General features: G+C 36.9%; 1 protein-coding gene across 1 annotated transcript in view; it reads left to right on the forward strand.

Annotated features, from left to right (window-relative positions):
- The window catches only part of SMAD4 (SMAD family member 4), a 33331-nt gene extending 22936 nt beyond the window's left edge, over window positions 1-10395 (forward strand). The window contains exons 10-11 of the mRNA XM_068993562.1: window positions 7259-7397; window positions 8906-10395. Of these exons, the coding sequence (XP_068849663.1) occupies window positions 7259-7397; window positions 8906-9117 (351 nt within the window). The 3' untranslated portion in view covers window positions 9118-10395. The remainder of the gene's footprint in view (window positions 1-7258; window positions 7398-8905) is intronic.
- Window positions 10396-13607: the final 3212 nt, after the last annotated feature.

Here is a 13607-nt window from a genome sequence, read left to right on the forward strand (position 1 = left end):
TTTTTTCCGCCTTGTCATTGTTTCTCCCTATAGGGCAGTTCTGCCTTAGTCTGGCACGCACTGAGATACACATCTCAGAACCAATTCTTATATTTACAAGGTAGAAGAATTTTGTTCCTTGAGAAAATTGAGTTAAAATCCCCAGGTATGCTCAGGGCCTAAATCCTGTTGCATAGATTTCTCTGATGTTTACCTGTGCCCTGGACAAGAATTTTTGTTCCTAGATACATTTCTGAATTAACTGTCAGACTGTTTTACTAGCACTTGATTCTTGGTCAGGTAACCAGTGCAGCCCTCATAGAGCCTGCCTATTTTCTCTTTCCATGTCACTTCCTGTCCTGTACACCTTCTGTTTGGTGCTGGTATCTTAAGTACCTTCTGTCTTTAGACCCTGCTGTCCACTGGGGATTATGTTTATCCATAATCAGTTAATGGATCCACGGGTTGTTGCTATACTTTTTTTTGGCTAATATTATGAATGATGCAGCTGTGAATATTCATGTACAAGTTTTTAGGTATGTTTTAGGTATGTTTCTATCTTCCTGAATGTATACCTAGGGGTGGAATTCCTGAATCAAAAGATAACTCTTATGTCTGTCTACTTGAGGGACTGCCAGACTCATTTTGTAAATGACGGTGCCGTTTTACCTTTCCACCAGCAATGTACATGGAGGGCTGCAGTTTCTCTATATACTCATCAACACTTGTTATTATCTGTCTTTTTTATTTTAGCCATCCTATTGGATGCGAAGTGGTATCTACCTCATTGTGGTTTTGATTTGCATTTCTCAAGCTGCTAATAACATTTGCACTTCTTTTTTGGCCATTTGTGTATCTTCTTTGGAGAAGGTCTGTTCCCATCTTTTCCCATTTTTTAATTGGGTTTTTTAGTCTTTTTATTATTGTTGTGAGAGTTCTTTGTATATTCTGGGTATCAGTCTTGTATCAGATACTTGATTTGCAGATTTTTTTTTCCATTCTTTGTCTCATCTTTCACTCTTTTCATAATGATTTGCAGCACAAAAGTTTTAAATTTTCTTGTAGTCTATTTGGTTGCTTATGTTTTTTGTGACATGTCTAAGAAACTGTTGTCTCACCCAAGGTTATGAAGATTTACACCTGTGTTTTCTTCTGAGCATTTTATAGTTTTAGGTCTTGCATTGGGGTCTGTGATCCATTCTGAGTGCATTTTTGTGTGTGCCACTCTTGTTTTTCGTCATGAGAACCAGTTGTTTGAGTGACCATTTATTTAAAAGACTGTTTTTTTTTTTTCCCCTTACTGAATTATCTTGACACTCTTGTTGAAAATTCAGTTGACCTTAAATGGTAAAGATTTATTTCTGGGTCATCAGTTTATTTCATTGATCTATATATCTGTCCTTGGGACAGCACTACACTGTCTTGATTGCTGTAGCTTTGTAGGGAGTTTTGAAATTGGTGAGTGAGTGTTAGCCCTCCAGCTTTGTTATTTTTCAGGATTCTTTTGGCTATTGCCAGCCCCTTGGATTTCCATGTGAATTTTATGATTGGTTTGGAAGATACTTATTTTTAATAGTTTTTTTTAGCCTTTTAATGTGTTTTGTACCTTTGTGTCCATCTTGACTAGAAGTCTCTAGATTATTTGTACAATTAGAAGTCGATGGACAGAGGGCTACAGTGTTGAATATATACTTTGTGCCAGACAGTAATGATGAACTTACCAGATATGAGGTAGTATTTAAAACATTTAGGCTTTAAAAATGTAGTATCTTGTATAATTTAATTTCTAGGATTGTCAAATAATGTAATATCTCTATTCTGGTACAAATGGTGCTTGAAAAGTTCTCCAAATATAAGACTTGTCATCACTTGATAAACCAGTATATTGTAGATAGATTTTAATAGAAAACTCAGACTTTTGCCTTGAACAATAAATAAATTATCTTCTGGTACATTTTCTTGGAGTAAAAGAAATCCCAATTTTGTTTTATTAACTAAGATTTTAAAATAATTATTTTTAATTTACTGTTTATTAAGTATATTATTCTTTAGAAGAGTCTTATTAGCCAGAAGGAGATTCAAGTATATCCTAAATCTGGCCATTGGCATTTTCTTCACTTACTAATTTAGGGGGCACCAGTCACCTAAAGGATCTGTATTTTCGTGTTTTAGATTGTCATGTTGACTTTTATTAAAGGTGATGTTACTGGGGTGACTGCATATATATGAACCCGTGGAAAGAGTGCCTTTACATGGGGGAATCCAGCCCAGGCCCAATCACACACATGTACATAAACATATTTTTTCTCTTTTCAGTTAATATGAGGAAAACATAGGTTTGGAGAGCCATTCTTTCATTTTATAAATGTAAGAAGCTAGGACTAAATTGCATTTGTTTTTTTCTTCTATGATACTGATTTTTTTCCCTACTTCTCTCATGACATAGCAGTCACCTTACATTTATGAAAATTTGATGTAATGAAATGGCATTTTACAAGTTTTAAATGGAGCAGATGTTTGAATTCTTTTTAAGTGTCATTGCTCTTTTGCTTTGAAAAATAAGATCTGTTCTAAGATCTGTTCTGTTTGTGTTGCTTAAACACTGGACACTCAGGTTAAGAGCTTTATTGAGATACAGAGATAATTCATATACCATATAATTCTCCCATTAGAAGTGTACAGTACAGTGATTTTAAGTATATTCACAGAGCTACAACCTTCACCACAGTCAGTTTTAGAACATTTTCATTTCCCTAGAAAGAAATCTTGCACCCCTTCTGTGCTACCTCCCAACCTCCTGTACCCTCCAGCCCTAGCCAGCTACTAATCTACTTTTTCTCTCTATGGATTTGCCTACTCAGAACAGTTTTTGTAAATGGAATCATCCAGTTTGGTCTTCTGTGACTTCTTTCACTAAGCCTAATGTTTTCAAGCTTCATTCATGTAACATATATCTGTACTTCATTCTTTTTAGGGCTGAATAACATTCCAAACATTGCATTTTGTTTATTCGTTCATCAGTTGATGGACATCTGAGTTTTGGCTGTATTATGAATAATACCACTGTGAACATTCATGTACAGATTTTTGTGTGAATGTACATCTTCATTCCTCTTACAAATACCAAGGAGTGGAATTTCTGGATCATAAAGTAACTATGTGTAACTTTTTAAGAGACTACCAAACTCTTTTCCAAAGTGGCTGTACCATTTGATATTTCCAGCAGCAGTGTATGAAATTTCTGATTTCTTTACAGTTTCATGAATACTCATTTTTATCTGTCTTTTCCTTGTTAGCCTTCCTAAGGGCATGTGATGTGGTATCTCATGTATGGTGGGTTTTGATTTGCATTCTCTGACGCTGAGTCAGGTTTGTTGTTGCACACATATGTAAGGGACAGGGGTCAGGCAGTGCTTCTAAATCACAAGTGGACTAGGTTGAAGGTTATTATGATCCACTTAAATTTATTCCCAGTCACTAGATATCATGACTCTTACATCCCCAGGTCAGATAACCTAGCAGGTCTTTAGTGCAATCTTCTGTTCAGATGCCCAATATACCATCAACACAGTGACCTGTTTCTCTTCTTGGATTACTGTTTCTTGGTGTTGATATAAGCAGTATACTATAATTGAGCCTTTTGAAAAAAGAATGCCAAAACTTGACTCCTGGTTGAAAGAGAATATCCTGAAGGTGTTGACAGTGATCTTTATAAGACACTTTTGTTAAGTAATGGGTTTGTAATAAACTTAGATGAGAGTAAGGAAATATGTTTAAACAGATGAAATCGGAGGTAAATTGTTGATTAACCAGGGGTGGAGATCGGGAGTATCGTTTGGATCTGAGCCAAAAAGAATATTAAAACCTTTGGTTACTTTGACTTGTCTTTATCAATAGCTCAGATTCTGAAAGGAAGATGTTTCCTTTTCAGTGAAAGCCTTAATTTTATCATCCAGTATAACAGATGAAACCTGTTATGGTATAGACAGTGCACAGTGAGGAGGCACCCCGGGTTTCAGTTTAGCAGTGTAGTGAACAGTTAAGTCTTTTGGTGTGAGTGCTGTAATTACATAAATAACCCATGTGGAAAGGAGATTTGCTGAGGTGCTTAATGAATCATGTTTACTACATCTGTAGATAAGAGTCAGTGTTTTAAAGTTTCGTCTTTGTGGTTACCTGTGATATGTGCTCCTGGTGTTAGCGTAGATCTAAAGACTGTCATAATTACGATTGTTTGTAACATATTGTAAAGAACCCGTGTCTGAAGATCTCTTGGTTAATATTTAATTACTCTTGGTGGAGGTGGGGGTATGTTGAGAACGTGTTTGAACCCAGGAAATTATAAGTAAGTTGTATTCCCTCCTCCCAGGGAGGGAATATATAAGATTATATATGGCCCATACTGGGTTAATGATGGTTAAAAATTTTTTTTTCAGTGGTTGTACTTAACCTAAATGTAAAATGTAAAACTCCTAGAGGATAATATAGGAGAAAATGTACATGACCTGGGGTATGTCGATGACTTTTTAGACATAACATCAAAGGCAGAATCCATGAAAGAAACAGTTGATAGACTAGACTTCATTAAGATTTAAACTGTTTGCTCCATGAAAAATGGTATCAAGAGAATGAGAAGATTAGCCACAGACTGGGAGAATATATTTGCAAAAGACACATCTGATAAAGGACAGTTATCAAAAATATAGAAAATACTCAGCAATAAGAAAACAAACAACCTAATTAAAAAAGGGGCAAAAGACCCAAATCAGTGCTTCAGGAAAGAGGATATAATGATAGCAAGTAAGCATATGAATAGATGTTCAGTTTCATATGCCATTAAGGAATTGTGAACTAAAACAGCACTGGGGCACCACTGCATGCTTGGAGAATGGCCAAAGTCCAGAAAACTGACCCCACCAGCTAATTGACATTTGGAAAGAGGTAAAACAGTGGAGACAGTGAGAAGATGAGTTGTTTCCAGGCATAGAGAGGAGGGAAAAAATGGATGGATAGGCAGTGCTCAGAGGATTTTTAGGTGTGTGTGTGTGTGTGTACTTTGCAACCCCATGGACTCTAGCCCACCAGGTTCATCTGTGTGTGTGTGTGCGCGCGTGTGTGCGTGTGTGTGTGTGTGTTACTTTGCAACCCCATGGACTCTAGCCCACCAGGTTCACCTGTGTGTGTGTGTGTGTGCGTGTGTGTGTGTGTACTTTGCAACCCCATGGACTCTAGCCCACCAGGTTCATCTGTCCATGGAGTTCTCCAGGCAAGAATACTGGAGTGGGTTGCCATTCTCTTCACCGAGGGATCTTCCTGACCCAAGGTTCATACCTGAGTCTCCTGCATTGCAAGCAGCTTCTTTACCATTTGAGCCACCAGGGAAGCCCACATATCACTATACATTTGTCTAAACCCATAGAATCATAAAACCAAGAGTGAGACCTAATGTAAACTGACTTTTGGTGATAATGTTGTGTCACTGTAGGCTCATTGGTAACAGTCGTGCCTCTGTGGTGTGGGATGTGGCAGTGGGAAGAGGGTGTCACCTGCAAAGAAATAGAGAAAACCTAAAACTGCTCTAAAAGATAAAGTTTGTCAATTTCCTTCTTTTAAAAAAAAGTCATTGTGGAGCTAATTGGCTTTTCAGATATTTGCATCCCTATTTTGTGCTGTGCTGGGTAAGGCATTCTAAGAGGTCAGAGCACAGTGGAAAAGTTCAGACTCTAATGGACTCTTGAAAAAACAGCGGTTTTTGTTCTGGGTATTATGGGATTTCTGATTTCCAGACCTTTGTCATGCTTCCTGTCCCTTTTAGGACTAGTAGCTTGGTTAGGTAATAAATACATCCATATTTGACAAACTTTGATCCAGAGACTGAGATAGTCTAAGTTTTGTCCATCGTTGATGCTAGAAGATAGGCACTGAGTAGAAAAATAAGTAAATAGGGATTTGGTTTGCTGTTTGGAGAGGATTCTTTTGTTTATTATTGTTGTATGCTCTTATGGTTCATGTAAAGACTGTGACTAAAGACAATCGGAATTTTTTCAGGAATCTGAAAATTACTGGCTTGGGTTTCAAACCTGTACTTTATCTGATAAAGTTCTGTGTTACGCATTCTTCGATTTCTTTTATTGTCAAAGATAATTATGCTCACTCATATTTGGGTTTTGTGCATGTTTGGATTGTTTTCAATTGTACTTTACTTTTGTTGAAGGAGTATAGTCACATGGTTTAGAAATTAAAATGCTGTTTAAATGTTGAGCAGTCTTGCGTCTACGCTGTCCTTGTCTTCCTTTCCTACAAATAACTTCTCAAGGTGACCACTCTACTTGTGTAGCCTTCCAATGCTTTAAAAAAACGCCAGCCCTTGGTATGGTTGGTAAAGAGCATTGAAATTACTTATAAGCTTCTTAACTCTTCTTGCAAGGTTGGTGGCTACCTGGGAGACCAAAAACAAAATAAAAAATAATAAATAACGTTTATTGAGAGCTTACAATATACTATGCCAAGTTTACAATAATATGAAAAAGCATTGCACACTTAGCATTCCCATTTTATAGATAAGAAAGTTGAGGCTTAAGAAAGGTTAAGAAATTTAACCCATGTAAGTAGCAGATATCAATGACAGGATTCAGAGCTAAGCAATTTTTAAAAAATCATGAGCATTTTTAAAATTAATGAGAAACTAGTTAATGGAATCCCATATATCCATCACTGAGATTCAGTAATTAAGATTTTACATCTACATGATCAATTCTTACTCTTTTGTTTCTAAAGTATTTAAACAAGACCTAAATATCCTGTTAGATTGCTTCTGTGCATCTCTGAGATATGCCCTTGTTTTGTTACATAGTGATAATGCCTTTTATTCATTCCTCCAAATAGTTAGAATGATAAAGAAAAGAAGCTATACCATATGACCTAGGCCGTTAATTCAACCTACAGAAGACTCTTCATTTAGTTATGAAAGGGTGGGATGATTTCTTAACTTTGTTTTACATAGCGGTGTGGTTTTTCACAAAGGCAGGAATGGCTGACCCACACTGAACTCAGATAAAGGGTACAGAGGACTGTGGCAACCAGAACTGTCCTAATAGTGAGCTTTATTCAAGCCGGCTTTTCTAAGAACTTACCATCTACATAAAAAAATAAACAATTCTTTAATGCTGAGAGCTAAATCAAGCTGGGAGTTTTAAATAGGTTGTGCATTGGTTTTTGATATATGGACTGTTTCTGCTGGGTGCATGGCGTGAAACTTACACTTAGTGTTTGTTTCAAGGTCTTTGATCTGCGTCAGTGTCACCGCCAGATGCAGCAGCAGGCAGCCACGGCACAAGCTGCAGCGGCTGCCCAGGCGGCGGCCGTGGCGGGAAATATCCCGGGCCCAGGGTCAGTAGGTGGAATAGCCCCAGCCATCAGTAAGTATGCTTTTGACTTTTTTTGTCTTTCAAGTGTAGTAGTTGGTGCTTTATCTTGATTGACTCAGTTAGTTACTTTAACCAGTAATAGAAAGTGAAGTTCTTTTTACTGGGATAATAACGTTTTTTGAATTTGTACAAAAATAAAAAATAAAAAAACCTGTTCGTCTGTAATAGTTGCCCTTTGTTTACAGCCCTGTATTCATTCTTTTTGTATCAAAAAAGGGACTGTGGGATGAAGACGACAGGGGGTTGTTATTGTTATATTGATCAGTCTCCCCTATTTTTGTTGATGCTTTTAATTCTTGCCTCACCAGCCAGGGTGGGTTGTAATCACCGATGTGCTTTGCTTTATTCTAGAAGGAAAGCATATTTCAGTTTCAGAATTAGACGTCTCTCCAAGTTTTTTTCTAAAGTGTACTAAGCATGGAGAGAAAACCAAGTGACAGTGGCGTTTGGATAACTTGTAGACTTTTTTTTAATTTTAGGGTAAAATTGAACTGTGTGCCAGGTTTCACACTGATGGGGAATTTTTTACTGCAGAGTTAAACTCCTGACTATAGACTTTTATGATGGAAACACGTGGCACCCATCTTCCACGTCTGAAGGCATAACTAGTGATTCATTCAACCCCTGTTCTTAACCTCTTCAGTGTGGTAAGCAAATCACACTGGCTAAGAAAACTGCAGTGGCCCTGCAGGTTTCTCTACAGTACATGCAAATTCCTCCCAGTAGTTTCATTGTAATATTGATGAATGCAGATTGACTATATGACTGTATGTTCTGACTGGAGAATTAGATGCAGAGTCTCCGTTGTGATTTATGCTCAGGAGTTTACAATTTCGAGGTAGATAAGGCATACTCATTTATAGAATTTGATTTAAAAAAAAAATTTGGGCATCTAAACCATTAATTTGCTAGTTTTGATGTTACAAATATGTTTTTACTGAAGAATCCAGAGCTGTTAATAAATTTCTCCTTTTCATCTACTGCCCCCAGCCCCCCCAATTGAGTAATTACATACTATCTCTGTTACATTGTGAAACTGAGAGACAGACATCATCTGGCTCATCCAAGAAGTCTTAGTGGAACCAGGACTATATTCTGTCTCATTGTTAGTCATGTTTTACCCTGGACTAGACAGTTTAGACAGTAAAGTTCTTAGAACCAACATGTAGACATGCACTGCCTCTTAAAAACAAGTTATTTCTTATGCCTTCACCTCCACTTCTAAAGAGAAAAAACAGATGGGGTGTTGGTGGATTGTGGTAATTTATAGTTGATGGTAGCTAGAAGACCCATGTGGAATATACATTGTCTTAACCAAAAGTTTTCAGTCCCTGTTGACAGAGTATAGATCTGTACTTACTTTTTGGCACTTTGGCAGAGAAGTCTTGTGCTGGGGAGAATGCAGTAAAGAAAGCTGGTCACCTTGTTAATGTAAGATTTAGGGGGGATGGGAAGGGGTCAGCCTATCCCGCTGACATCTTCCAAATCTTTTCTGTTAGGTTTGTCAGCTGCTGCCGGAATTGGTGTGGATGACCTCCGTCGTTTATGCATACTCAGGATGAGTTTTGTGAAAGGCTGGGGACCTGATTACCCAAGACAGAGCATCAAGGAAACACCTTGTTGGATTGAGATTCACTTACACCGGGCCCTCCAGCTCCTCGATGAAGTACTTCACACCATGCCTATTGCCGACCCACAGCCTTTAGACTGAGGTCTTTTAACTTAACGTTGGGGCCCTTACCATTATCAGGATGGTGGACTATAAGATGCAATCCTGTTTATAACCTGAAGATATATTTCACTTTTGTTCTGCTTTATCTTTTCATAAAGGGTTGGAAAATGTGTTTGCTGCCTTGCTCCTAGCAGACAGAAACTGGATTAAAACAATTTTCTTTTTCCTACTTAGAACTTTTCAGGCATGGCTCAGAGCTTGAAGATTGGGACAAATACATTCTTATTAAATCTTCACCAGTTATGTTTGAAGGAATCATTCCAATGCTGGAAAATTTAGCCCTTTGAAATGTTTTAGAGCCTTTTATATGCAGAACATCTATATGTGTGTTATTCTACAGAATAAATTTAATATTGCTGATTTTAAAGGCAGAGAAGTTCTCAAAGTTAATTCACCTATGTTATCTTGTGTGTGAGTTGTTACTGTTGAACATACTTTACTCCGAAATATTGTGCCATGTGGGTGAGTTAATTTTACCAAGAGCAACTTTACTCTGTGTTTAAAAAAGATAGTAGTGTATTATAACCTTTTATCCAAAATATTTTTTTTCAAGTTAAACTAGTGAAAATGATTTTAACTCAGATTGTCTTGCGACTCAATTTTTCTTTTGCCAAGGCAAAACACTAATCTGTGTATATTGAGAATTCCTTAAAATTACCAGACAAAGGAGTATCATTTAAAATTACATTTGTTATTTTTGTTGGATAACTATTTATCAATAAATATACTTTTGCCCTGTTAAACAGTAGACATATTCTGTATTTCTAGGCACAGGGTTGGTTACTAAGGAGCCTAGAAGAGGAATTTCTTTCCTTCCTTAACATAGGGAAAGATTTTATATTTTTTAAAACACTAAAAGCAGTGTCACTCCATCTAATATCTTACCGTTCTGCACAAGTGGCAATGCTAAGCTAAATAATGAGTATTTTGGAAACTGCTAAATTCTGTGTTAAGTACTGTGCAGAATAATAGAAACATTACCATTCATTGATAGGTAGTTTGGATATTTTTGTACTTGATTTGATGTGTGACTTTTTTTTTTTTTTCATATACTGTTTAAATCATGTATGTTATGACAGTGTTTAAAATTCAGTTTTTGTTTCTTGGGGCAAGACTGCAAACTTTTTTATACCTTTTGGTTATTCTAAGCCCTTTGCCATCAATGATCATATCAATTGGCAGTGACTTTGTATAGAAAGTTTAAGTAGAAAAGTTGCAAATGTATTGACTGTACCACAGACACAATATGTATGCTTTTTACTTAGCTAGTAGCATAAATAAAACTGAATCTCAACATGCAAAGTTGAATTCTAGGTTTGATTTTTAACTTTTTTTTTCTTTTCCACTTTTGAGTCCAACCTTAGTGGTGAGACACCTTCTAGTAAATGACAGGCAACAGCTAGTACTATTGGGCAGCTTTGGTTTTCTCCTCCCACTCTACTAGGACTCCCCATGGATGTTATGTATCAAGTGTAGGGTTGGTTATTTTTTCACTTTTATTTTACTGTAGCAAAGCTAGGCCTGATTGTAAGATAAATAGGTTGTCTACAGGATAAATAGTGTGAAATAAAATCAAAGATTATCTTTCAGGTGTTTTTGCTTTTTTCATGGAGGGCCTTTCTTAGTGTAATAAGATTATTTCAGGTGTGTTACAAGTTTGAGACATGAGAAATACTTACGCATGATAGTCATCCTTATGTCAGCTTAAATCAACAAGTCTTCTACTTCCTTGCTTAGGTCTTCTTAATAAGACCATCCTAGAAACCACTGAGTTTGCTTATTTCTGTGATTTAAACATATCTTGATCCAAGCTACATGTCTTTTATTTTTTAAAATAACATTTCTACCAACTCATTTATACTCTTGAGTTCTTACGAACACTTACTGTTAAAGACCTAGTTCTAACCTGTAAAAATGTGGTGATTTTACACTTTATTGGCAGATTTTCTAAAAAGGTATCTTCATTCTCTAGAATTTTTGAGTTTAGGTCTGTTTCACTGTGAATGAAGAGTAGGAGAGAGTGGAGAGAGTTTTAGAGTAACAGACTTTAAAAACTGAGTTTATTTGATTAGAACTATAAGCATGCTATGATATAATACATTGCCTCCTTTTCTACTTTAAAGAAAGTTTGCGTGTTTAATCATCTGGGGGAAGTATTGTGGAAAATATTTGCTGAGTAGTCTGTCTTTGAGGCCAGGCCACCCACCTTGGTTGCTTTTTGCAAAGAGCCATAAAAATCCTACAAGTACATAGAAGTACTTCTAGTTATTAATTGCTTTATATTTGTGCCTAGGTCCAGTCACATGCTGTTAAGAAAACATTTAGTATATTATAATCAGTTATTTCTGAGGGTCTTAGTTGTTGAACAGTATTTACATTTCTTAGAGGTAGTCATCTTTGATGAGTAAGACTAAAAGAACCACTAGGTTTAAGATTTTATGGCTGTTTTAAGAGTAGAAAAGTTTCCACATTTCTTGGAATCTGATTGTTATGAGGATAGGGTTCTGGGTGGGTTTTCTCTAGCTAGTTCATATCTCAAAAATGCTCAGAATGTTGAATTTCGGTGAGAACTGAGTGAGAGTTGAACCCAGTATGTACCTTTATAATCCAGTATGAAGCCCCTTCCACTTTTGTCTAGTGCCTTTCAGTGCATTATCAAAGGGAAATCCTTAAATCCAAAATGGTGTTGTTGCCTTTATTTTCCAGGGGGTAGGTTCTTTTGTGGGATATAGTCGTATCTCATTTTTTATAGTATACTACCCCTGTTATACAAAGATAATGATAGTAAATCACTGCCATATAACCTTGTTTTTCTAGAATCATGGTTCATTTGTATTGACCTAACCACTAAATAGGTTGCCTATCCCATTCCTCTTGTAAACATTGTAGGTTTACAGTATAGGTGACCTGGCTTAAGGAGAACCATACTCAGAATATCCAGATAAACTGAACACGTATTAGTTGTGTTGCATTTCAAAGTCAAAAATCCGCTTTCATGAGGAAGGGTGTAGTGTAAAGAAGGGGTATTTGTGATAGAACATTTGATGGCAGAATAAAATGTCCTGTCTTCCAGATGATAAATATCTTTATTTTAAAAGCTTAATTGCAGTTGTCTTCTTGACCATGCCCACCTAACGAAGGGAAATTTTGCATTTTTCCTGTGTTGCTCCTTAAGTATCTATGGAGGTTAAAGAATGTATGGTGAAGTATTTCTATTCTTGATTTGGGGTTAACTAGTTAATAGTTACTAGCGATTATACAAAATCCGATTAGTTCTGAACCTTTTTGAGAGCCTTTTGGAAGGAACAGTGTTATTCTGAGTAAGGCAGAATCCTTTTTGTTGATGTTTCTAAAGGTTGTTCGCACCATCACTGAGTCATTTTACTGGCATTGTATTTAATGACAGCAGATTGGGAAAATGGAGTGTTTAAGTTACCGGGGTAAATGAGTATATGAAAGTAATTACCTGTAAAGTCAGTTAACAACTCCTGTGGATTGGGCTTGGCTAAGACTTGCAGATGGAAGAAATGCCTTTTTTCCTTCCTAAAGGCAGGACCCTTCTTGTTGCAGATAGCTATCTGTAAAATAATTGCCTAAACCCTCCTTTGCAAGATGATAGAAAATGGGATATGAGAACCTTGTGTGCAGCCTTTCCATTTTTTTCCTTGGACAACCAGATAATTTCTTTTCTCCTAAGATATGTTAGGAAGGACATAAAAAAGCTAGTGACCTTATTCACAGCATCCTCAGCCCAGCCTCGTCCCTAAGCACTTGCCCCAGTGTTGCTGGAGCGTGGATCTTACTCCTCTGCTATCACCACAGAATGGAAATGTTTGCATAATCCAAATTTACTTTATTTAAGCAGTAAAACTTTTTCTGCTGTGCTCATTTTCTGGAGTGGAGTTATTTGATATGTGTATCAGAGAACGTATTGGATACAGTGTTTCTCTTGTGCTTCCTGGCTTGTAGACTTGAGGGGCTGCTCAGAGGTATGGAACAGTTTTACCTTCACTAAATGGTCACAGGCTGCTGTGGTTTGGAATGTTTGGTTTTGTTATACACAGACCCCCTCCCACCCAGTTAATGACAGCAACCACTTCCTGTGTGTTGTCAGTATACCTCCCCTTTCTTCCTTCTCCCCTTTCTGATTGATTTTCCTGACTGCTCAGGCAAGAAAACCGGATAACCATACTTACTAGAACTTTCTTTAAAACACGGGCAAACTGGAACAGGACCCAAGAAACTTTCCTGTAAAGTATTGAAAAGGACTTTAGGGCTTTGGCATTTGATATCAGTTTGACTACTGAGTCTGCTTCCTGATCCTTGCTGAGTTTCAGGTAGTTGAGAATAGAGAGAAGTGAATCATATTCATATTTTTTTTTCCCCCTTGAAACGTTTTGTTGCTTCCACTTGAGAGCTGCTCAAAACAAAAACTGGGGTTACATGTGTTGGTTGGTTACAAAACGAGT

Source organism: Capricornis sumatraensis, chromosome 21 (assembly GCF_032405125.1).
Source record: "Capricornis sumatraensis isolate serow.1 chromosome 21, serow.2, whole genome shotgun sequence".
Classification (NCBI taxonomy): domain Eukaryota; kingdom Metazoa; phylum Chordata; class Mammalia; order Artiodactyla; family Bovidae; genus Capricornis; species Capricornis sumatraensis.